The 26,782-nt window shown below is 39.5% G+C and overlaps 1 protein-coding gene across 1 annotated transcript in view; it reads left to right on the top strand.

The window, feature by feature from the left end:
* Positions 1 to 26,782, top strand: part of DRC8 (dynein regulatory complex subunit 8) — a gene marked incomplete at its 5' end in the record, with an annotated part of 134,264 nt that overhangs the window by 91,702 nt on the left and 15,780 nt on the right. Inside the window, one exon of the mRNA XM_082612218.1 lies at positions 20,329 to 20,401. Within this exon, the coding sequence (XP_082468344.1) occupies positions 20,329 to 20,401 (73 nt within the window). The remainder of the gene's footprint in view (positions 1 to 20,328; positions 20,402 to 26,782) is intronic.

Here is a 26,782-nt window from a genome sequence, read left to right as displayed (position 1 = left end):
AGAGACAGACAGTAGATTAATGATGGTGAGGAGGTAGGTGGAGAGGAGAATGAGAAGTGACTGCTAACAGGTATGGGGATACTTTTGGAGGTGATGAAAATGTTCTACGATTAGTAGTGGTAATGGCTGCTCACCATTGTGAATATACTGAAAACCACTGAATTATACACTTTTAAAAAAAGTCAATTGCCGATAATAAAAAGCAAAACAAAGCAAACAAACAGAGAAACTGATCCCAGTAATGGTAGAAAATCTAAACACACTAAATTACATAGAATCGGTAGGCAAGTTTTCAAAGAGCTCTTTCACAAAAAGGCTTCAATCCAGATGGTTTCATAGAATTTTTTCAAACCTAAAAATATTTTACTCCCAGTGGTACTTAATCTCTTCTGGAAAATAGGAAAAGAAGAAAAACTTCCAAATTCTTTTACTGAAGTGACTATAATATTGATACCCAAAACTTAATAAAGATTGCATTAAAAAACCCTACAAAACAATCTTACTTATGAACATCTATACAAAAATTATAAATAAAATACTTGCAACAAAATGCAATAGCATATTAAAGCAAAATGGGATTTATATCAGGAATGAAAGAATAGTTCTATGTTGGGAAGTGTATTAATGTATTTCATCATATTAGTAGACCTGAGAAGAAATAGCATAGGATCATATTTATAGATACTTAAGAGGCATTTGACAGACTTCAGCACACATTCATCATTTTAAAGACATGTATATCTTTAAAATACAGAGAGAGAGAAGGAAAGAGAAAGAGAAGAGGAGATTTATTTTAGGAATTGGCTCATGTAATTATGTAGGCCAAGAAGTCCCATGATCTGCCATCTACAAGCTGGAGAATCAAAAAGCCAGTGGTGTAATTCATTCTGAGCCTGAAGGCCTGAGGACCAGGAGGATGGTTGTCCAAGGACAGGAGAAGATGCATGTCTCAACTCAAGCAAAGAGAACAAATTTGCCCTTCTTCTGCTTTTTTGTTCTATTCGGGACCTCAACAGATTGAATGATGCCCACTTAAGTTGGGGAGGGCAGTCTTCTTTACTAGGTCTACAAATTCAAATGCTAGATTCTGGAGACACCCTGACAGATACATTCAGAAATAATGTTTTACCAGCCAACTGGGCATCCCTTAAACCCAATCAAGTTGACACATAAAATTAGCCATCACACTCAATGAAATAGATTTTGAGGAAATAGTTCCATAACATGAAATATGTATATCTCAGCCTAAAATCCAGTTTCTTACTTAATGAGGACACAAAATCAGCATTTCCATTAAATTCAGGAACGAAATAAGAATATCCATATTCCCCATTATTATTTAGTATTAGAGGATTTAGCCAGCAGTTAGACAAGTAATAACAAAGGCATAAATATTGGACACAAAATGGTAGAATGTAGAAAAGGTAGAAGAAAGAGAACTGTCTGTATTTGCAGATATGAAATCATGAAATATCTAGAAAACCCAAAAACTCAGTGGAATAATTACTGCACAGAAAAAGAAAGTTTAATGAAGTTGTAGGAAATGAATTTAATATACAGAAAGCAAAAGATTTCAGTTATACCAATAATGACCAGTTAGGTGATATAATGAAAGGTAAGACCCATTTACAATAGCACCAAAAAAGTTAAAATGTATAGACATAAATATAACAAAAAAATACAGTGCTACATTAGGAAAACCTGAAAAATATATAAAAATAGACTTGAACAAATGGAAAGACATATCGTGTTTTTGGATAGGAATACTTGAAATCACAAAGATGTCAAGTGGTCCTAAATCAACTTATAAACTTAATATAAATATGGCTAAAATACCAACAAATTCTTTTCTGGAGCTAGACAAGTGAATTTAATGTTCATATGAAAAAATAGATAAGCAGAATGGCCAAGAAAATGCAGATAAAGGAGAGCAAGGAGGTAAATTTAGCTTTATTTGATATTAAAACATATGACAAATCCTTTATAATTTAAAGAGTATGGCATAACAGACCAATGAAATAAAACAGAAAATTCAGAAATAGTCACAAGTGCCAGTGGAAAGGTAATACATGATATAGGTGACATCTCCAGTAAGTGGGGAAAAGATAGACTTAACAACTAGATAGCCATTTAAAAAAATATAAAATTAGGTCTGTACTTCAGGTTGTATACCAAGGTAAAGTCTATATGCAACAAAAATCTAAGTGTAAAACATAAAATCTTACAAGTATTAAAAAAATATGTGGATGAATTCCTTTATGAACTTGGAGTAGAGAAAATGACTCAAAATAAAATCCAGAAGTAAAAAGATTGACACATTCTGCTTAAAAGGTTTTTTTCAAGCTAAAAACACATTGAAAAATCAAGAGATAAATGACAACTTGAGAGAATGTTATATTGCAAATGGCTAATATCCCTAATATGTAAAAGTGGTAACTCCTTAAAAATATCTGATTAACCAGAAATCTCCATTCTTTGCCCATAGAGAAAAAAGGAACTTAGTATGCCATTATTTTAAAATTTAATCTTTTTGATGCTTTTAAAAACATTTTATTTTGAAATTAATTTTAGAGTTACAGAAATGCAAAAATATTACAGAGTATTCCTGTGTATCCTTCAACCAGCTTCTTCTAATGGTCATATCTTATATAACCATAGCACAGTTATCAAAATCAAGAAATTAACATTTGTTCAAAACCACGAACTCCACCTATAGATCTTAACTGATTTGTACCAGCTTTTCCACTAATGTCCTTTCTCTCTTCCAGGATCCAGTGCAGAATCCTATGTTGTATTTGGTTATTGTATCTCTTTAGGTCCTCCATTCTGTGACACTTCTTCAATCTTTCTGTCTTTCATGACCTTGATACTTGTGAAAAGTCTTGCTCAGTGATTTTGTAGAATGTCCCTCAGTTTGGGTATGTCAGATGTTTTGTCATGCATAGATTGAGGTAATGCATTTTTTGGCAAGAATACCATAGAAGTGATTTTGTATTTTTCTCAGAGCACCATGGCTGGGGTACTTGATGTTGATATATCTCAGTGCTGATGTTAACCTTGCTCTCTTGGTTAAGGTAGTGTCTGCCAGGTTTTCCCCACTATAAGGTTGTTATTTTCCCCTTTGTAATTAGTAAATATCCTGGGGAGATATATCAAGGCCATGCAAACATCCTATTTCTCCTTAATATTTGCCCACTAATTTTAGCATCCATTGGTTGATCTTATCCATAACAATGATTACTGTAGTGTTTGCCCAATGGTGTTTCAGTGTTATTTCTTAAGCTTTATTTGTTTGCTTTGTTTGGGCAGTGAGCAGCCATTTGGCAATGTTGAATTTGGAATTATTTAGCCCTTTTACAACAATGAAAAATGTTTTAGTCAATTAATTTAGTAAACATTTATTAAACCCTTGTTATAACCAAAGCATCCATGAGAAAAATGCAGAAGGCATAGTGATTCAGATCTGCATCCGAGTCTTCTTCTCTGTCACTACTTTTCATCCCAAATTACACTAACCACAATGATTTGTTCTAAGAAGGTATTATTGCAAAGAATGCTGAGAGACAGAATCTCGGGAGTCAGAGGATGGGGACCAGCTTCCAGGTCTGCTCCATACAAGTCATGTTCCTATAGGGTGGGTCAAGTGACTTCTCTGAGTTCCAGTTTCCTTATTTTTAAAGTGGGCATTATAATATGGATTGATGTGAGAATTAAATGATTGAATGTATAGAAAAGTATTCATTTATTATTCAACATATATTTACTGAGTCCCTATTAGGTGTGAGCTCCTTCTGAGTTGAAATACAGCAGTGAAAGGCTTCTGTCTTTATGGAACTTGTATTTTAGAAAGAAGAGACAGACAGTATACAAGCAAACAGATAAATAGATACAATTTCACATAGTAATAAGTGCTATAAAGTAATTAAAACAGGATGAGGTAATAAAATGTGCTATAAATGAAAACTAGGATGATGTATTAGAGAAGGAGGGGTGATTAGGTGGGATGGAACAGTTTAAACATTCTGGTCAGGGAGAGTTTCTCTGGAGGTAATTTTTGAGTTAAGATCTTTAAGATTAGGAGACAGCCATGTGATGAACTGGGGGAGAGCAAATATGAAGGCCCTATGAAGAGAAGGGGTTTGTGTGTTGGAGAAAAGCGAAAAAAACCAATGTAGCTGTGAGGAGAGCGGTATAAGATCAAGTCAGAAAGGTCAGCAGGGGCCAAATTATGTGGAGCCTTGTAGGTCATGAAAGTGAGTTTAGATTATCAGTGAATTGGAGAGCCACTGGAGGGTCTTAAGCAGAGGGAATGCGTGCTGTGATTTTCACTTTTAGAAGATTGTTCTGGCTGCCGTGAGGAGAATGCGTTGAGGTGATTGGTAAGAGCAGAAGCCGAATGACTACCTGAGGGCTATGGCAGCAGTCCATGCAAGAACGGTGGTCAGAGAATGATGGTGGGAGTAGGAGTGTACTAATAATTATTATTCTTGTTATGGGCTGAATTGTGTTACCCCACAAGTTATGTCTCCGGTGCCCAGCACCTCAGGATATAATCTTATTTGAAGATAAGGTCTTTTTTTTTTTTTTTGCTGTACACAGGCCTTTCACTGCTGTAGCCTCTCCCGTTGCGGAGCACAGACTCCAGACACGCAGGCTCAGCGGCCACGGCTCACAAGCCCAGCTGCTCCGCGGCATGTGGGATCTTCCTGGACCGGGGCATGAACTCGTGTCCCCTGCATCGGCAGGCGGACTCTCAACCACTGCGCCACCAGGGAGGCCCCGAGATAAGGTCTTTAAAGAAGTGATTAAGTTGAAATGAGTGCATTAGGGCAGGCCCTAATCTAATCTGATTTGTGGCCTTACAAGAAGAAATTTGAACACACAGGGAGATACAAGGGATGCAGACACACAGAGGAAAGACCATGTGAGGACACAGCAAGAGGACAGGTATGTACAAGACAAGGAGAGAGGGCTCAGAGGCCTCAGAGGAAACTAAACCGGCCAGCACCTTGACCTTGGACTTCTAACCTCCAGAACTGTGAGAAAATAAATTTCTGTTCTTTAAGCCACCCAGTCATGGTATTTTGTTATGGCAGCTCTAGTAAACTAATACAGTTATGGTAATGATGATGGTAATGATGATGATGGTGATGGAGATTTTTTTTAAAAATAAATTTATTTATTTATTTATTTTTGGCTCTGTTGGGTCTTCGCTGCCACGTGCGGGCTTTCTCTAGTTGTGGCGAGTGGGGGCTACTCTTCGTTGTGGCGCGCGGGCTTCTCATTGTGGTGGCTTCTCTTGTTGCAGAGCACGGGCTCTAGGTGTGCGGGCTTCAGTAGTTGTGGCACATGGGCTCAGTAGTCGTGGCTCGCGGGCTCTAGAGCGCAGGCTCAGTAGTTGTGGCCCAAGGGCTTAGTTGCTCCGTGGCATGTGAGATCTTTCCAGACCAGGGCTCGAACCTGTGTCCCCTGCATTGGCAGGCAGATTCTTCACCACTGCACCACCAGGGAAGTCTGTGATTTCATGATAGTATTTATCACTGCCTAAAATTATCTCATACTTATTTGTGTGTGTGTGTGTGTGTGTACTTTCTGCTACTTGATTGTGAGTTCCATGGTTAGAGCAGGGACCTAGTCTATTTAATTCATGACAGTAACCACAGTGCTTAGGGCAGTGTCTGAGCCATAGCAGATGTAAAAGTAAAGATGTCATTAACTTATTTATTTATTGTATCTCTCTATATAATGTCCAATATTTTATAGAGCCTTTTTAAAATTAATACGCAGTAGATCCAGAGTTCCTCATTTGGAGGCTGTGAACTGTAGCTCATAGGAAACTATAAGAAATAACAGAAGGTTTTCAGAAAGCATATTTTAGCAGTGGAAGAATGATCCTCACTTATTATAGGAAACTTTGGAGAAAGAGGCCTTTTCTTTTTTCTCTTTTTTTTGGCCGTGCTGTGCAGCATGCTGGATCTTAGTTCCCCACCAGGGATTGAACCTGCGCCCCCTGCAGTGGAAGCGCAGAGTCTTTTTTTTTTTTTAATTCAAGTATTTTATTCAGTGATTCAGTTATACATATATACATTATTTTTCGTATTCTTTTCTATTATGGTTTATCATAGGATATTGAATATAGTTCCCTGTGCTGTATAGTAGGACCTTGTTGTTTATCCATTCTACATATAATAGTTTGCATCAGCTAATCCCAAACTCCCAGTCCATTCCTCCTCCACCCCCCTCCGCCTTGGCAACCACAAGTCTGTTCTCTATGTCTGTGAGTCTGTTTCATAGATAAGTTCATTTGTGTCGTATTTTAGATTCCACATATAAGTGATATCATATGGTACTTGTCTTGCTGACTTACTTTGCTTACTGTGATAATCTCTAAGTCCATCCTTGTTGCTGCAAATGGCATTATTTCATTTTTTTTATGACTGAGTAGTATTCTATTGTATAAATGTATCACATCTTCTTTATCCATTCGTCTGTCGTTGGACGTTTAGGTTGTTTCCATGTCTTGGCTATTGCGAATAGTGCTGCGCGAAGTCTTAAGCACTGGACTGCCAGGGAAGTCCCAAGGCCTTTCTCTGAACAGAGTAGTTCTGTTAAATAAGGAGATGAGGCATTATTTCAGCTTCATGTCATGGCTTTGCCAAAATAAGCTTAGTCTGTGAAAAAATGCCTTCCACAAGGCCAAGGTCTTTGTTTTGTTTTCTATTCTACCTGACACATAGTAGTGTTCAAAAATATTTATTGAATAAATAAAAATCATTTTCAAATCCTACTTTGTTCCTTCTTATACATTTTTGAATTGCTTTAAACATTTTCTCATACTTAGCCTAGTGTCAGCTATTTCATAGAGGAGGTACAATATTTTGCCTATTCTTTTCTCCCTTAGAATTACAGTTATCCTGAATTAGGTTTTCACTTTGTGGTCTTTTTGACCTTAGACTGCCCTTAAGCTGAAGACTCACAACCTAGCTCAATGCCACTGGCTCCACCTTGCGTCAGGAACATGATACTGCACTCACCAAAACGCAGCCTACCGAGAGCCAGCCTGCCCCTGGCTAAACATCTTAAGTGGTCCAATTGCCGTATGTAAATTAAATGATGATGCCACTATTGGACAACCTTATTGTGACTCATTTGTTGTGAAATGATTTCACCTCCATATCTACTACTCTGTATATAGTGCAGCTATGGAAACAAATTCTTAACCAAAGTTAAACCAGTATTTAACCAAAAAGGCTTTTGGAGTTAGTTTGCAGTTCTTATCAATATAAGAGAAATCTACTCTGATAAAAGAAATGTCTCTGCAGATTTTAAGGACTTTATTTTTTATAAATATATTTATTTATTTTTTCAGCTGCATTGGGTCTTCGTTGCTGTGCACGGGCTTTCTCTAGTTGAGGCGAGAGGGGGCTACTCTTCGTTGTGGTGGACGGGCTTCTCATTGCAGTGGCTTCTCTTGTTGCGGAGCACAAGCTCTAGGTGGGGGATTCAGTAGTTGTGGCTCATGGGATCTAGAGCGCAGGCTCAGTAGTTGTGGCGCACGGGCTTAGTTGCTCCGCGGTATGTGGGATCTTCCTGGACCAGGGCTTGGACCCGTGTCCCCTGCCTTGGCAGGCGGATTCCTAACCACTGTGCCACCAGGGAAGTCCCTCATGGAATATTTAAAAAGTTACCAACACCAATTTTGGTAGGGCTTTCAGAGAAAATGAAAATCAGTTGTTTCACTTCAAGTTCTTAAAATCGGACTTCCCTGAAAAAAGTCCATGAAATTGATTTAAAAGGAAGAAAATTTTTCTTCCAAAGGAAAAAGTGTTTTGTTTTGTTTTTTTACATAGTTTGTATTCGTTTCTGGTTTGTGTATATGGTAGAACACAAGTGAGTTGGTCCTAACCGAACACAAGTGAGTTGGTCCTAACCGCGCTGGTTGTTCAGGAGATGCACCTGTCTAGAGATGGCAGGGCAGAAGTCACTTGACCTGTTGAATGATGTGGTTGGGACTCACAGGATCAGTGGTGTGCTGGAGTGAAATCACGTTGACTTGTACCAGCTCACAAGAACTGATGAGTAAGTTTTCAGGAATCCTGCAAGCCACTGTCAAAACCTAACTCATAAAAAATAAGTTATATAAACTTACAAGTAAATGACACTAAAAGCAAATGTGCTCGCGTGGGCAGCACTTAGGCTAAAATTGGAATGGTATGGAGAAATTAGTGTGGCTCCTGCACGAAGGTGACACACAAACTTATAAAGCATTCTATACTCTTCCAAGTTGTTCTATGTAAAATGTAAAATAAATATTTTTATTACCAGTGAAAAATAACAAAAGTAAATACTCAAAACTTACCACTTCCTAATTACTCTACTATGTTTTTGTCTTATTTATGCTCTGGAGATGACTTATGCCTCCTGTATGGTGAGGGTACCACGTGATGGTGTGCTATTGTGCATCTCTTCCCAGCTCCGCCTTGAGTGATGTCAGATTGGCATCTTTAAACTGACCGATAGAGATGCAAATGCTCCTGATCAGGGCTTTTCCTCCTGAGGAACCAGTTGACTACATGCACACTCCTGTACACACATGAGTTTGTTTATGCCTTCTCTCTCTCTCTACTCTTCCAAAAGCCTAACAGAAAGACTTTAGAAGAAATTATTAAAATTTAAAAACTGTTTTAGGGCCTCCCTGGTGGCGCAGTGGTTGAGAGTCCGCCTGCCGATGCAGGGGATACGGGTTCGTGCCCCGGTCTGGGAGGATCCCATATGCCGCGGAGCGGCTGGGCCCGTGAGCCATGGCCGCTGAGCCTGTGCGTCCGGAGCCTGTGCTCCGCAACGGGAGAGGCCACAACAGTGAGAGGCCCGCGTACAGCAAAAAAAAAAAAAAAAAAAAAAAAACTGTTTTAATTTTATTTTACTACTTTGACATCAATATGTTCTTAAATAGTTTTTTAAAGGTGACTTTAATAATTTTAAGTACTTTAATAATTTTAATAATATTAAAATTCTTTTAAAAGGTTAGTTTAAAATAATTTTCAATCAATACACTGATTCACAATCTTATTCAGTAGAAGTTAGATAGGTTAATCAGCCTTAATATTATATATAATTCTATCAATTACTTTCTTATTTCATATTTTTATTTCATTTTCTAGTTCCTGTCTACTATCTTATTTTCTCTTATTTCTGAACTTCTCTCTTTTATTTTCATTAAGCTTTGACATTTCTATTCCTTGCCTCCTAAAACTATATTTTCACCTCTTTCAGTGTTTTCTTACATTTTCCTTTTTAGATCTCTTCCTTTTCAGACCTCTCTCTTCCTAAAAAATTAATGGTCTGGTCTTTTTCTGGCCTCTGTTCTTTCTTGCATTTCTCTTTTTTTCTTAGCTCACCTTTAGGAGCCTTACAATACATGGGGCTGAATGTTCACAATATGGTTTTCTTCAGAATGGCCAGGGTCTCAGCCCCACCCAGATCCATCTTGAGTTCTTCAGAGCCCACCTGACCCTTCTGCTGCGTCCAGTGTTCTTGGCACTAGGATTATAATGTGAGAGGAGCCCAGGGGATCATTTGGTCTTTGGTGCCTCAGAATCTGCAAGAAAAAGAGAAGCTCTGAGTTACCTTTACTTCTGCTGTCATTTCCCTTTACTGTCCTCTCTAGGACTCTATTTAGGAACCCGGGAGGCCTCTTGAAATATGATACCTCATCTGGTATCATTTGAAGAAAGAGCACACAAGAGAGGAAGGGACTATGAGTGTTTAAACATCATCTCCCTTCTCCACCTCACTTGCCTTCGCATTATTTTCTTCTCTGTCGCCCTCTCTGTGGCTTTTACAAGGCGGTGCAGTCAACCAATGGCCACAGAAAGCCACCTCCGGTTGAGCTGCCTTATGGGTCAGAGGCTGATCTGACTGTTCCGCTGGGACGTGCTACTCATCTTTAGAGAGCTTGAGCCCAGTGCTTGTTAGAGTCACTCACAAGGGGCAGGACAGGAATAAAGACACAGACGTAGAGAATGGACTTGGGGACACGGGGAGGGGGAAGGGTAAGCTGGGACAAAGTGAGAGAGTGGCATGGACATATATACACTACCAAATGTAAAATAGATAGCTAGTGGGAAGCAGCCACATAGCACAGGGAGATCAGCTCTTTGCTCTGTGACCACCTAGAGGGGTGGAATAGGGAGGGTGGGAAGGAGACGCAAGAGGGAGGGGATATGGGGATATATGTATACATATAGCTGATTTACTTTGTTATACAGCAGAAACTAACACAACATTGTAAAGCAGTTATACTCCAATAAAGATGTTAAAAAAAAAAAAAAAACAGCCCTTTTCCTGCAGCAGCAGGAACAGTTCCCCATGCTGCCTTCTCATTGTTTGGTCGAGGGATGAAAAGGGCTCCATCCTTTTCATACGCTTTTCTTTTACCTGAAAGAATGGTAGACTGGTATCCAGCTTCACCTCTACTTGTACTTCATGAAACAGGATATTTTAGATCTATCATCTTGGTAAAGTTTTCAATATTAAATTCTAAAATACTGAGGAAAAATGTTGTAACTAATATATTTTATTGTGAAACTGAGGGCGAAGACATCCTTAATAATCAGCTTTTCAAGCCAAAATGGTAAAAATAGTATAACATGAAAAAACAAATTGTTTTATGAATAGTTTATACAAGGCAGAATTTCTTACTACTTTGGCTTTGATTATGAGAATGAAATGAAGTTTAAAAAACTTCAGGCTTATGGACGAATAGTAAATGGTACACTGAACCCTTGTGTACTTTCACTTAGATTCGCCAATTTTTAACATTTTACCACACTTGCTTTTGATTGTGTGCACTTTCTCCATATATATGTACATATATATTAATAGGTACATACATGTATATATTTATATGTATGTATTTATGCATTTTATTATTATTTTCCTTTTGCTGGACTCTTTGAGAGTAAGTTGTAGGCACTGGGACCTTTTCCCTTAAGTACTCTAGTGTGTATCCTCTGAGAACAAGAACATTCTCTTTTATAAGCCACAGGTTTTGTGTGTCTGTGTCTTTAAAAATAATCTTAGAGTCAGACCACTTGGGGAGAACTTTAAGAAGCCATTTGGCTCCTTCCCCTGCTTCTTGCAGGTAAATTCCTAAACAGTACAAAATTGATATTTTCCAAGAGTGATAAACACAGATTCCTACATAGACCGGGCCTGTAATGTAAGTGTGTGAATCAGAAGTGTAGGACAGTTCTCATGATATTTATGTATGTCCCTTCTAAACAAAGAAGCAAACCAATGCTATGCTAAACAAAACCTTATCTGAGGGCCACCTTTGTTCTTTGGGTCATCAGTTTGTGATCCCTGGATCTATCTTCAAGGGTCTCATAGGGTGGCACATCCACAGCTTTCTTTAGAAGCACCTTGTTATGGTCAAGAAGTTCTCCTTTAAGCCTAAGTATATGCTCAGTTGAGATTTATGAGAGACAACAGTGTACAGTGGTTAAGAGTATAGATTCTAGCTTGTGTATGTCTGAATCCCATTTCCACTATTTACTAGGATCTTGGGAAATGTACCTGATGTTTTTGTGGTTCCGTTTTCCTCATTTGTAAAACAGTACCTACCACACAGAGCTATTGTGAGGAGATATTTTTTTCTCACGTCCGTACAAATCATGATTGTGGTATAAGGGAGGTGAGTGAGATGTGAAGCTGTTCTTTCTAGGAGTCTTAGAGAGATGTCCATTCCTAAGCCAGAAAGCTAATTAATCTAGTTTTCTCACATCGTGAGAGATTTTGTTTCTGTTCTCATCCCCATTCTCTACTTAGTCCTCTTGTCAGACTTCTCCACAGCTGCCGAGATTTCCCTAGCCCTGAGGAAGTCGTTGCTTTAACATATTGGCTATATGTGACCTCAGGCAAGTTCTTTAACACCTTTGGGTTTTAATTTCTTCATCTGTAAAATGGAGATAATAGTAGTACCTACCTCATTGTGTGATGAGGATTAAATGAGTCGATATATGCACTGTGCTAGACTGTGCCTGGCACAGAGTAAGTGCTGTGGAGCTGTGCCATTAGGTATGACATGCATTCTCTTCAGTAGGCATCCTCCTCAACCGTGTATTCTGTACTTGTGGTCTAGATTTTCTTACCACTAGCACTCTTGGGGGCGGAGGGGGGAGCAGTTTTCTTCCTCTCTCCTCTGTAAGTGCTGTTATTAAGATACCAGTGGTCTTCTTTTTGTCCAAATCTAAAATACTTGTTATTCTCTTAGCCTTCTGTAATATTTTTAACAGTAGAGATAATCTTGCAAGTAAGGGTACTGGGCAGGGGGCACTTAAGGGGGCTATAGGAAGAAGAGAGGGTTAGATGAAGATAAGGAAGGGAACATGGGAGCGAGAGAGAGACATGGACTGATTGATGGGTTGAGACCCAGTGACGGCAGGATTTTGCAGAGGGGTTAGGTGTGGAGTGGATGAGTGGGAAATGGAATCGACAGTTACAAGATAAGTAATTTAGAAGAAGTATTGTGATAGCAAAAGGAAGCTGAGAAATAGCATGGTTGGAGGTGGTAGGGCACCTATCAGAAATTTTTTCAGGATAAGGAAGATATGTGAATGTTTTACAGCAAGAGAGGAAGCAACTAATAAAGGAAAAGAGTGAAGATGGTGAGAGAGGCAGGTGTGTCAAGACTAAGAGCCACGACTGGAACTAAGAAAAACTGAGAGGGGTTAGCTTTGTTAGGAAGAGCACTTTTTATTCCTTCAAGGTTGAGAGTGTAAGGAAGGGGATATGTACGTACTTCTAACGTGGTGTGAGGGAAGTGCCTGGAAAGATGGTGGTATGAACTGAATGTTTGAGTCCTTCTCAAATTCATATTCATATGTTGAGGCCCTAACCCCCAACGTGATGGCATTTGGAGGTGGGGCATTTGGGAGGTGATTAGGTTTAGATGAGGTCATGAGAGGGGAGCCCCCATGATGGGATCAGGGCCCCCAGAAGAAGAGGGAGACCAGAGCCTGCTCTCCTCTCCTCCCACCCTGTGAGGACACAGCAAGAAGGTGGTTGTCTGCAAGCCTGGAAGAGGGCGGTCACCAGACCCCGAATCCGCTGGTGCCTTGATCTCAGACTTCAAGCCTCCAGAACTATGAGAAATAAATGTTTGTGGTTTAAGCCACCTAATCTGCCACCTAATTGTTAGAGCAGCCTGAGCTGACTGAGCAGGTGGTCGGAGGGTTGGTGATGGTGCCAGCCTTAGCAGTTTTCATCTGTTCAGTGAAGGAGGTGCAGGGTTTTCTGCTGAGATTAAGGGAGTCAGTGCTTTGGAGCTTGAGGCAAGAGAGGCTTCAGAAGAGCTGTTTTGGGAGGCGTTTTCTAGGGAATCAAAAGGAGATGAAAGGGCTTCCCTGGTGGCGCAGTGGTTGAGAATCCGCCTGCCGATGCAGGGGACATGGGTTCGTGCCCCGGTCCGGGAAGATCCCACATGCCGCGGAGTGGCTGGGCCCGTGAGCCATGGCCGCTGAGCCTGCGCGTCCAGAGCCTGCGCTCTACAACAGGAGAGGCCACAACAGTGAGAGGCCCGCGTACCGCAAAAAAAAAAGGAGATGAAATAAAGGATTGTCAGGCGACGTCCAGGACACTTGATGCTGGATGGCATGAATTTGTAGTGGATCATGGTTGATTTGTTTTGTTTTTTGTTAATTATTTTCTTCCAGCAGTGCTCTGCAGGAACAGGAAAGTAAAAGTTAGAGATGCTCAGGGTTCTGGCTCATTAGAGCAGGCAGGATGGAAGTTAAGGGGCCCAGAATCCAGGATGGTGGTAATGGCAATTTTGAATGGTTGACTATAGAATATTGAACAACCATATGTGTAGATTAATTAATTGCTAAACACAGCTGCCTGCGTGAGCCCAGGGGAAACCAGTGGAGGAACCGTCCAGCCAACCCACAGAATTATGAAAAATAAGAACTCGTTGTTGTTTAAGCTCCTACGTTTTGGGTAGCATGTGACCCAGCAACGGAAACCTGCAATGCTCTGCCTTGAGTTGGACAGCTGCAACCGGAAGCCTGGGGCCAAGGGAGCCGGTGCAGTAGGAGGTCAGGCCCTCAGGGAGTGGAGCAGGGGAAGAATGGAGAGGGCTTCTGGAGGGGCACACAGAGAATATGCAGCAGAGCCGGTGAAGCCCAGGCTTTAGAGTGTGAGAGCGAGGGCCGGGCTCGCCGTCTGGAAAACGGGTGCCTAGAGAGGCAGGTCATGGTGGTGAGTGGCAGATAAGAGCCCGTGCCTCCCCGTTCACTCTTGGCAGAGGACCTTGCCTTTCCACACAGAGGCGAGGCAGGCCTTCATATCCCACTCCCAACCACAAACTAGGCTTACAGATATGAAGTAGAGGACAAAGATGTGTCACATTTCTGTATTTTTCTAAATCTAATCAAATTCCATTTTCCCATGTGCCAAGACCAGGAAAAGGTCAACATTAGCCATTCGTTGGCTTCTCCTTCTCCTCTCTCATGTTGCTCTGGGATCCCAAGGCTGATGCAGTCTTCAGGAAAAACAAGGAGAAGGAAGATCACTGTACTGCTGAGATGTCGAGGCCTGAAGGCGGGGGTAGCATCGCCTTCCTCTGTGCCAAGTTCAGCGGAAGGGATCCCGACCACAGCTTCCAGAGCCCTGGAGTACAGAGGAAGAGGTTAGCTTTCCACAGGAGGCAGGGTGCATGAGCTAGCAGACCTGTTGGTTGTGTACAGGTGAGCTCTTGAGTTTTGTATTGTTCTTTAGGCCACTGTGGACTCATCAGCCAAAGGGTCTTTGCCCTTTTCTCTTATATGATCAGGTCTTTGTGTTTCAGGACTAGAGAGAAGGAAGTTTCTTGATGCTTAGAGGACATCATTAGGCTTTGTTTTCTGTGGTCTGCGTAGGCAGAGTGTGACAATCCAGCTAGATGCACTCAGAAGAGCAGAAGATGGTGATAGGTTCTTCAAAGGGAAGTAGAAAGAGGGATAGAGTAAAATTTTCTAAGGCTGTGAGGAGGATCCTGCCACCCTCTCACAGGTAGCAACTTGCTGGTGGCAGGACCTCAGATCAGATGGCTGTGTGGACGCAGCACTAAGCACCTGGCCCAGCCCTTCCCACCTCCTCTGGAAGCCCACCTGCTCAGTTAACGGTAACCTTATCATCCTTCTACTTTGCACTGGCTCATTCCCAGTGGTATTAAAACATGCTCACCTCTTTCTTGTCTTAAATTAAAAAAAAAAAATCTTCCTTGACACCATGTCCCCTTCCAGACATCTCTTCTTCCCCTTCACTTTATAGATCCATCTACCTCAACCCAGTGCAATCTGATTTCTCCCCCACTTTCAAGCGAAACATCCTTGATCAAAAATCAGAACTGATTTCCTTCTTCACTAAATCCAGTGGACATGTCTCAGAACTTGTCTTACTCGACCTCCGAGCAGCATTTGACACCAAAGATGACTCAATTTTTCCATCTCTTTCCTTAGCTTCCATGACGCCACCCTGTCCTGAATTTCTGCTTTTACTGCCTGGCTCCTCTTCCCTGTGTCTAGTACAGGGACTAGACCACTGTGTCAGTGTAGGTACTCCTCTGAGCTCTTCCTGGCTCGTCATCTCTTCCAGCCGGGATACTCTTCCTAGAGGAGCTCTTCTGCTCCTGTGGCTTCGTTACCAGACCTGTGTTTCCAGCCCAGATTTTCTCCTGTGCATCCTTATACATGTCAAGTCTATGGTTTGCTTTTATCCCCCTTGAAAGCTGGTAAGTTAGTCTGTTACTGTTTCATAGATGTTGCGGAAGACATGAGACCTGGGTCAGCGACAAAGGACTTCATTTAAGTATGGTTGAGGAAGTAGGCATAGAGGGATCTTTCCTCAACATAATAAAGGCCATATATGACAAACCCACAGCCAACATTGTCCTCAATGGTGAAAAACTGAAACCATTTCCACTAAGATCAGGAACGAGACAAGGTTGCCCACTCTCACCACTCTTATTCAACATAGTTTTGGAAGTTTTAGCCACAGCAATCAGAGAAGAAAAGGAAATAAAAGGAATCCAAATCGGAAAAGAAGAAGTAAAGCTGTCACTGTTTGCAGATGACATGATACTGTACATAGAGAATCCTAAAGATGCTACCGAAAAACTACTAGAGCTAATCAATGAATTTGGTAAAGTAGCAGGATACAAAATTAATGTACAGAAATCTCTGGCATTCCTGTACACTAATGATGAAAAATCTGAAAATGAAATCAAGAAAACACTCCCATTTACCATTGCAACAAAAAGAATAAAATATCTAGGAATAAACCTACCTAAGGAGACAAAAGACCTGTATGCAGAAAATTATAAGACACTGATGAAAGAAATTAAAGAAGATACAAATAGATGGAGAGATATACCATGCTCCTGGATTGGAAGAATCAATATTGTGAAAATGACTGTACTACCCAAAGCAATCTACAGATTCAATGCAATCCCTATCAAACTACCACTGGCATTTTTCACAGAACTAGAACAAAAAATTTCAAAATTTGTTTGGAAAAACAAAAGACCCCGAATAGCCAAAGCAATCTTGAGAACGAAAAACGGAGCTGGAGGAATCAGGCTCCCTGACTTCAGACTATACTACAAAGCTACAGTAATTAAGACAGTGTGGTACTGGCATAAAAACAGAAAGATAGATCAGTGGATCAGGATAGAAAGCCCAGAGATAAACCCATGCACATATGGCCAACTTATCTTTGATAAAGGAGGCAGGAATGTACAGTGGAGAAAGGACAGCCTCTTCAATAAGTGGTGCTGGGAAAACTGGACAAGGACATGTAAAAGTTTGAGATTAGATCATTCCCTAACACCATACACAAAAATAAGCTCAAAATGGATTAAAGACTTAAATGTAAGGCCAGAAACTATCAAACTCTTAGAGGAAAACATAGGTAGAACACTCTATGACATAAATCACAGCAAGATCCTTTTGGACCCACCTCCTAGAGAAATGGAAATAAAAACAAAGATAAACAAATGGGACCTAATGAAACTTCAAAGCTTTTGCACAGCAAAGGAAACCATAAACAAGACCAAAAGACAACCCTCAGAATGGGAGAAAATATTTGCAAATGAAGCAACTGACAAAGGATTAATCTCCAAAATTTATAAACAGCTCATGCAGCTCAATAGCAAAAAAACAAACAACCCAATCCAAAAATGGGCAGAAGACTTAAATAGGCATTTCTCCAAAGAAGATATACAGACTGCCAACAAACACATGAAAGAATGCTCAACATCATTAATCATCAGAGAAATGCAAATCAAAACTACAATGAGATATCATCTCACACCAGTCAGAATGGCCATCATCAAGAAATCTAGAAACAATAAATGCTGGAGAGGGTGTGGAAAAAAGGGAACACTCTTGCACTGCTGGTGGGAATGTGAATTGGTACAGCCACTATGGAGAACAGTATGGAGGTTCCTTATAAAACTAAAAATAGAACTACCATATGACCCAGCAATCCCACTACTAGGCATATACCCTGAGAAAACCATAATTCAAAAAGAGACATGTACCAAAATGTTCATTGCAGCTCTATTCACAATAGCCCGGAGCTGGAAACAACCTAAGTGTCCATCATCGGATGAATGGATAAAGAAGATGTGGCACATATATACAATGGAATATTACTCAGCCATAAAAAGAAACGAAACTGAGCTATTTGTAATGAGGTGGATAGACCTAGAGTCTGTCATACAGAGTGAAGTAAGTCAGAAAGAGAAAGACAAATACCGTATGCTAACACACATATACGGAATTTAAAAAAAAAAAAATGGCATGAAGAACCTAGGGGTAAAACGGGAATAAAGACACAGACCTACTTGAGAATGGACTTGAGGATATGGGGAGGGGGAAGGGTAAGCTGTGACAAAGCGAAAGAGAGGCATGGACATATATACACTACCAAACGTGGGGTAGATAGATGGTGGGAAGCGGCCGCATGGCACAGGGAGATCAGCTCGGTGCTTTGTGACCGCCTGGAGGGGTGGGATGGGGAGGGTGGGAGGGAGGGAGATGCATGAGGGAAGGGATGTGGGAACAGATGTATGTGTATGACTGATTCACTTTGTTATAAAGCAGAAACTAATAAAAAATAAAAATAAAAAGAAAAAGAAAAAGAAAAAAAAAAGAAAAAAAAAAAAAGTATGGTTGAGGGACTTCCTTGGTGGTCCAGTGGTTAAGACTCCATGCTTCCACTGCAGGGGGCATGGGTTCAACCCCTGGTCAGGGAACTAAGATCCCACATGCTGCGAGGTGCGGCCAATAAATAAAGAAATAAGGTTGAAATTTTCTCAGAGCAGCACAAGGAGGGGATTGATTATGTTGCTGACACAGCACACTGTAATTCTAATTTTCTCTTTATGTACTGTACTTGTCTTTGCAAAGTGTGAATCATGATGGCAGCTATTGCCTAGAAAAGTACCATCAAAAGGAGTATTACACATATAATTTAAAATTTTCTAGTAACCATATTTTAAAGAAGTAAAAGAAAGGGCATTTTAACAATATGTTTTATTTAACTGATATGTCTAAAGTATTATGATTTCCACATGTAATCAATTAAAATTTTTTAATGAGATATTTTACATTTTTTTCACACTAAGTTTTTGAAGTCCATGTATATTTTTTACTTAGAGCCCATTTCAGTCTGGATTAGTCACATTGCTAGCTAGTGCCCCATAGCCAGATGGAGGTAGTAGCTACGGTACTGCACGGCTCAGGCCTGAAATTTCTCTTTTTCCCCATCCCACCTCCCTGAGATTTCTAACCTGCAGGGGCGTTCAGGCCTTTCCCATCTCCCTTCCCTACCCTCCCTTTGTTTCTGTGAGTTAAGGAAGCCTTTGTTCTTGTCCTTCTGAGTCTGGAGTTGAAGCGGTTCTCTGATTCAAAGAACAGAAGGCCTAGGAGGTTACGGAGGGGATAAATCTGTGAATACTTCTCAAATTATATTTTTTGTCCCTGCCTCATTAACTATTTGTTCTAATGTATGCAATAGCCCCGTCTGATGTTACAAGAACATTACTACATTGGTGTTAGCCAGTCTTATGGGTCATCTTTAGGGGCTTCTTGAGAGAAAGTATAATCTCATAAAATATTTTTAGTGTCTAGTAGTAGCGTCATGTTCAGATCCTGCCTCAATGAGGGCTGTGGGCAGGAAAAGCAGTGCAGAGGTGTTGAGCCTAAGGTGCTCAGGGAGATGTGAAACAGAGTTGGCGTGAAGACCTTACATGTTTAGCTGGCCTTCAGATCAATCAGTGAGCGTCAAGAATCCTGTCTTCCACAGTTACTGACTTCAGGTTTTTCTCTTAAGTTGATACTCATCCTGCAGCCTCCTTAAGTGAAGAACTTAAAAATTCTTATTTAAAATATTTTCTCAGTAAAATAGACAGTAAATATAACACCACCAATATTAGCCAGAATGGTAAAGAAGCTAAATATTCTAGTTAAGTGAATATTTGTGAAATTAACATTCAAAATATCACAACTTTTTAATCATTTTAAGCGGAAATATTTAACAATCTATTATAAATCCTCTGTCTCAGCACCCAGGGAGTACTGAATATAATTTATACTTTCCTTGGGCTATTTGTTGAATTGAATTAAATTACCATGGGGCGGGGTGGGGAGTAGCTGATATTTACTGGGTGGCTGCTCTGCTGAAAGCTGTGCTTATGTTATGACGGCTCTTTGCCCTTAGACTGCTCCCAGTCCAGTTCTGAGTATTTCAAGGGAGGTACTGGGATTTACCTACCAGGCAGGATTATATGCACAGGGATTAACCTGCCCAGTCTAGCAAATTGCAGGGCTGGAGTTTGAACCCTAGCAGTCTGCCACTAGAGCCCTTGCTTTTAGGTTCTCTGCCACTAATGTAGACTTCACCACATTAGAAATTATCATCCTCATTTTACAGATGTGGAAACTGAGGCTTAAAAGAATCAACTAACACTTAAAGCCAGTTAGTAAGTGGCTGACCTTTCTTTTTCTTATTTCTCCCTCCTTTCTTTTCCTTTTCTAGAACTTTTTGATTTTGGCCCAAGCAGGACTTGCACTTGCCAGTCAACACAAATACTTCTTTCTTCTCTCTTGGGTTCACTTGTCGGCCTTTTCCTTTCCTCAGAAAGTATCTTCCATCCTCTTGATACAATATTTATTGTATGACTTTGTTTGCTACGCTACATCTGCTCTGAAATAATTTAGAGAAATATAGCACTTGTCTTTTCATAGTTTATATTCTAAAGCAATTGACTGCTTTTTTCCCCAGAGAGATCGGAACAATTATCAGGTCATTAGGATGCTGCCCTAGTGAAGGAGAGCTACATGATCTGATTGCAGAGGTAAGTAGGGCTAAGAAAGTTCCATTCAGCAGACTCTCTGTGCGACTCTATCTTCTTGTAATTAAAAAAAAAAAAAAATCCTTACCTGAAGTGAAAAATGCCCTAAACTACCAAATGTGCTTAGTGAAGACATTAGGACAGCTATATGAATTAGCAAATCAACAGGATCTGCAAGAATTAATATCAGACCTTGAAGAAATGTTTATGACCAGGTAATGCAATGGGTCAAGTAAGGACCTCACTTTAGATATTACACACTTTATAATTAGTTGAAGAAAGGCCAGTAGACACAGGGGACTGACTATATGCAGAGGGAATATTGACAGATGAAGGAATATAGTAAATAACATCATTTCAAAGGGGATAGAAGTAGTAGAGACTACAGAATATATTTGGGGAAATATAACTAACTTTCAGAAGCAGTAGTAAATAAAATAATAACTACCTTGACACTGAATTTTGAAAATGCTTATTTGTAATAGTGTAGATGAGTTGCTGGAGGGAATTATCTCATAAAGCGGTGATGAACAGCCCAAGACCAGAGAGCTTCATGCCCTGTTTGGTTTTCCAGAAAAGTGTCCAATCTGATTTCAAGTACAGCTTTCAGTTCAACAAGGCAGAGGCGGGCTTCCCTGGTGGCGCAGTGGTTGAGAATCCGCCTGCCGATGCAAGGGACACGGGTTCGTGCCCTGGGCCGGGAAGATCCCACATGCCGCGGAGCGGCTGGCCCCGTGAGCTACAACTACTGAGCCTGCGCGTCCAGAGCCTGTGCTCCGCAACGGGAGAGGCCACAGCAGTGAGAGGCCCTCGTACCGCAAAAAACAAACAAATAAAAAACAAGGCAGAGGCCTGAAAGGAAAAAAATAACTACCTGGGCAACCACCAGGAGAAGAATCTTTTCAGAATTGCTTATCTAGGTATGTGGGTTTTGGTGGAGGCCAGGGATCAACAAAGAGGATAAGGAGAAAGGCAAGGAAGTGTGATTTTATTTTTCTCCTTCTTCCTTGCACCCAGCACAGTACTTGCTTCTTCAGTGTTACACAGAAGAGAAGGAGTTGTGACTCTGGGTGAGTCGCTTAACCTCTGTGAATATCAGTTTCTCCATAATGACACCTACTTCAGAGTTTGCTTCAAAGGTAAATGAAATAATGTATAAGAAGACATGTTTTGGGCTTCCCTGGTGGCGCAGTGGTTGAGAATCTGCCTGCTAATGCAGGGGAGAGGCCGCGATAGTGAGAGGCCCGTGCACCGCGATGAAGAGTGGCCCCCGCTTGCCACAACTAGAGAAAGCCCTCGCACAGAAACGAAGACCCAACACAGCCAAAAATAAATAAATTAATTAATAAACTCCTACCCCCAACATCTAAAAAAAAAAGACATGTTTTGAATCCTAAAGCACATGGAAGGTTAGAAAGATGACTCTGTTGCTCCACGTTAGCATTTTGATAACTAAAAAGAAGTACCAGTTTTTCATTAGCATTTAAAAGTATTCAGTAAAGCAGGAAATTGTTTTTTCATTTGGGGATCCAGTAAAGGTATTATTACTGAGCGGGGCGGGGGGAGAATCTGTTTCCTTCATTGGTCCTCACTGTTTTAAAAAAAAGGTTTTGATCACTCCCGTAAAGTGATCATCATCAAAGCTAGAATTTGTGTTAGGGAGATGAAAGTTGGCACTGTGGAAGACCTAGGAACTGGAAGATGAATTTACAGCGAAATCATAATTATTGTGTGTAATTGAGTAGAGTAAGGGAGTAGTAATGAAAATGTCTCTGAAAGTCAGTAGATGAAAAACTTTAGAGCCTAATTCTTTTATGGTTTGTTTGTATGTTTTAATCCGTAGCAGGGATCAGCAAACCACAACCCGTGGGCCAAAGCCCCTGGGCCACAACCCCTGGACCAGTCCACCACCTGTTTTTGTAAATAAAGTTTTATTGGAACACAGCTAGACTCATTTACTTACATATTATCTATGGCTATTTACTTACTACAAGAACGGAGTTAAGAGACCATATGGTTTGCAGAGCTTAAAGGATCTGGTCCTTTACAGAAAAAGTTTGCCAACTCCTGATCTATAGGTTTCTCTGGCAAAGTAGAGCAAATACCACATCTAGTGTCAGGAGATCTAGGTTCACATCCCATAGCTACCACTTACGGCCATGTCGCCTTTGGTGAGCCACTTAATCTTTCAAAGCCTGGTTCCACATCTGCAAAAGGAATGCAACAATACCATAGTGTTTTTATGAAGATTAAATTTAATAACTGTGAGGAATCAGCTGTTACTTTGTGGGCCCTCAGTGCATATTTGGGTTTGCTTGCTCTGTAGGTGGCTCTCTACCAAAATGCCCCCATGGGTTTGGGTAGTTAACCACAGTAGGTGCTCAGATCCCAATGTTTTATTTTGTCTTTACAGTTTTCTTAGGTACATTGACACAACTTTTGAAAATTACAGATATTTAGAACAGTTATGGACAAGTAGGGATCACTGAGCTGTCTAAGCCCATAAATGTTTTTCTATACTTGCTCACAACACAGTTTATTTTGATTAAATTCTAGCCAAATGCTTAAAGAGCTTTGGGTGTGACTACCCTTTTTGAAGTTTCCCAAATAACTGAGAGGAAAAAAAGCATGTAGATATTTGTATGATTCAAATACATTTAGAAAATCAAAGCTACATAATAGTAAACATCTAGGGGTAAATGTCATGTTGCTAAATGCTCTGTCATAGTTTCAGAACTAAAACTGTTTCTGCCTCATTTGCTCTGAAATGAAATAATGACTATGCTTTAAAATTCTTCTGTAAAAAATTGAAATCTGTGTGTGGTTCTCTAGTTGTCATTTACTTGAATTTTAGTGTCGATGCATACTAACTTTCAGCCCTCTACTTCCTGGAGATCAACTTGAAATCTGATGTATCTCTTGAAATAGATCATTTAAAAAATCACTTAATATTCTGTAGTCAGCCACTTGCCCCAAATAATCTCTGCCTGTGTGGAATATCACAAAACCCAGCAACTGTGAGAAAGGTTAATAAAAATTTTGCCAACATACAGCTTACTAAACAATTCTTCCTTTAATATTAATTTAGAGCTATCTAGGATCTTCAGTGTGCTGGGAGGAGATAATGGCATTTTAGTACAAGTGGAAAGGATATTTAGAGGTCTATATCCTTTAAAGTTCAAACCTAAGTGGTATTATGGAGAATTTAAAATAATTACAAAGGAGAACTAAAAGATGTTTGGAAAATAATACCAATGTTGGTGAGATTATTATATTGCACAGTGATTTTAAAAAAAGGTCAATTCATCAGGAAGTTTTAAAAATCATAAATGTCTATGTACTAATAACAGAGCTTTAGTATACAGTAAGCAGAAATGGACAGATTAGAGGGAGAAACAGACAATTCCACAATCACAGATGAAGATTTCAGTAACCCTCTCTAAGTAATTGATAGAACAGCTACATAAAATATCAGCAAAGATATAGAAGATACAAACTACATCATCAACCATTCTGACTTAATTGTTATTTATAGAACACTAACCCCAACAACCACAAAATACATGTTCTTTCCAAGTGTACATGGGATGTTCATTAAGATAGATTAAGTACTGGGGCATAAAACAAGTCATAACGGATTTTTAAAAATTAAAATCATACAGGATATGTTTACTGATACCAAAAAAAAAAGAATTAAATAGAGATCAACTGAGAATAATATCACTAGGAAATCCTCAAATACTTGGAATTAAGCAACATAATTTTTTTTAAAGATTTTTTAATGTGGACCACTTTTAAAGCAATACTGTGCTACAGTATTGCTTCTGTTTTATGTTTTGGTCCTTTGGCCCTGAGGCATGTGGGATCCTAGCTCCCCGACCAGGGATCGAACCCGCATCCCTGGCATTGGAAGGTGAAGTCTTAACCACTGGACCACCAGGGAAGTCCCTAAGCAGCATACTTCTAAATAACTCACGAATCAGAGAAGAAATCACAAGGGGAATTAGAAAATATTTTTCCCTGAACAATAATGAAGATACAGTGTGTCAAACTTTGTGTCATGCAAGTAAAGCAGCACTTAGGGGACAGTTTACCACTTTAAGTGTTTATATTAGAAAAGACAAAAAGATCTAAAAGTAATTATCTAAATTCTCATCTTAAAAACCAGAAAAAGAAGAGCAACGTAAACCCAATATAAATAGAAGGAAGAAAATTATAAAGAGCAGAAATCAGTGAAATACAAGATGAACAGAGAAAATCACTGAAAGCAAAATACTGGTCTTTTCAAATACAACTGATAAACCTATAGCTAAGGACATTAAGATATAAATTACCAATGTCAAGATTAAAGGAAAGCACAGGGAGCTATACTCAATATCTTGTAATAACCTATAAGGGAGAAGAATCTGAAAAAGAGTATATATGTATATGTATGTATATATATATATATATATATATATATATATATATCACTTTTCTATATACCTGAAACTAACACAACATTGTAAATCAACTATACTTCAATAAAAATTAAAAAATAATCTTTCAATTTAATTATGAAATTTCCCTTCTACCAATTCTTAATAGTATGAGATCTGTAGTCACTGATCCCTGCTTCTTGAAGCAAAAATTAAAGAGTAACTTCTGTGTTAAAAAAAAAAAACGATAAAGGAGGGGTTATCATTATCCTTCAAACATTTTAAGAGGATAATAAGGAAACATTATGAAAAACTTTATGCCAATAAATCTGGCAACTTAGATAAATGGACCGATTCCCTGACAGACAAAAATTACCAAAACTGACCCAAGAAAAACTGGAGAATTTGAATAGTCTCATATCAATTACCAAAATTAAATTTATAATTAAAAATTTCCCACAAAGAAAGCTAGAGATTCAGATGACTTCACTGGTGAATTCTCTCAAACATTTATAGAAGTAGTACCAATTCTATACAAAAATCCTTCTGAAAATATTATAGGAAAGAACACTTTTCCAACTCACTTTCTGAGGCTAGTATTACTCTGATACCAAAACCAGACAATCATATTACAAGAAAAGAAAACTATGGACCTTATTAACATAGATGCAAAAGATCCTTAATAAAATTTTACCAAATCAATTTCAACAATATGTTAAAAAGGGTAATACATCTTGAGCAGGTGGGGTTTATCCCAGAAATTTAAGGTTGGCTTAACATCAATCAATGTAATTTACTACATTAACAGGACAAAGTAGATAAACCATATGATCATTTCAATAAATACAGAAAAAAACACTGAAAAAATTCAACACCTATTGAAGATAAAAATATCCAGCAAACTAAGAATAAAAGGAAGCTTCTCAACCTGGCTGAGGGCATCTACAAAAAAACGTAAGGCTAACATCTTACTCAGTGGTGAAAGCTCAATGCTTTTAACCTAAAATCAGGAATGTCTATGTTCATCACTCCTGTTCATCATAGTACTTGAAGTCTTAGCCAGTGCAACAAAGCAAGAAACAATAAAAAATACACAGTTTGGAAAATAAGAAGTAAAACTGTCTTTATTTCAAACAACACGATTGTTCATCTAGAAGATCCTAAGAAATTTACTAAAAGCCATTAGAACTAATATATGGATTTAGCCAGGTCACAGGCTACAAAGTCAACATACAAAGTTAATTATATTTCTATAAACTAGAAATTAACAATTAGGAAAATGAAGTTAAGCAAGCAGTTCCATTTACAATAACATAAAAAGTGAAATAATGAAATTTAACAGAGGCAAGACATATACACTGAAAACAGCAAACATTGTAGAGGGAAATTAAGATCTAAATAAATGCATAGATATACCTGTTTGTGAATTAGAAAGCTCAATATTTTTAAGATGGCAGTTCTTCTCAGATTGATCTATAGATTCAATACATTCTCAGCCAAATCACAGCAAGCTGTTTTTTGTTTGTTTGTTTGTTTGTTTGTTTTTGCGGTACACGGGCCTCTCATTGTTGTGGCCTCTCCCATTGCGGACGGAGCACAGGCTCCGGACGTGCAGGCTCAGCGACCATGGCTCACGGGCCTAGCCGCTCTGCGGCATGTGGGATTTTCCCGGACCGGGGCAAGAACCCGCGTCCCCTGCATCGGCAGGCGGACTCTCAACCACTGTGCCACCAGGGAAGCCCCACAGCAAGCTTTTTTGAAGAAATTTACAAGCTGACTCTAAAATTTGAATGGAAAAGTGAAAGACCTAGAACAACTGAAATAATTTTGACAAGAAAGGGCAAAGTTGGACTTACACTACCTCATTGCAAGATTTACATGAAGCTGCAGTAATCAAGACAGTATTTTATTTGTACACATATTGTGTGGTATTGTGCACAGTGTGATATTGTGTACACTGGTCTGA

This window comes from Mesoplodon mirus (genome assembly GCF_964341445.2).
Source record: "Mesoplodon mirus genome assembly, chromosome: 3".
Taxonomy (NCBI): Eukaryota; Metazoa; Chordata; class Mammalia; order Artiodactyla; family Ziphiidae; genus Mesoplodon; species Mesoplodon mirus.
This window is presented reverse-complemented; position numbering and strand designations above follow the sequence as displayed.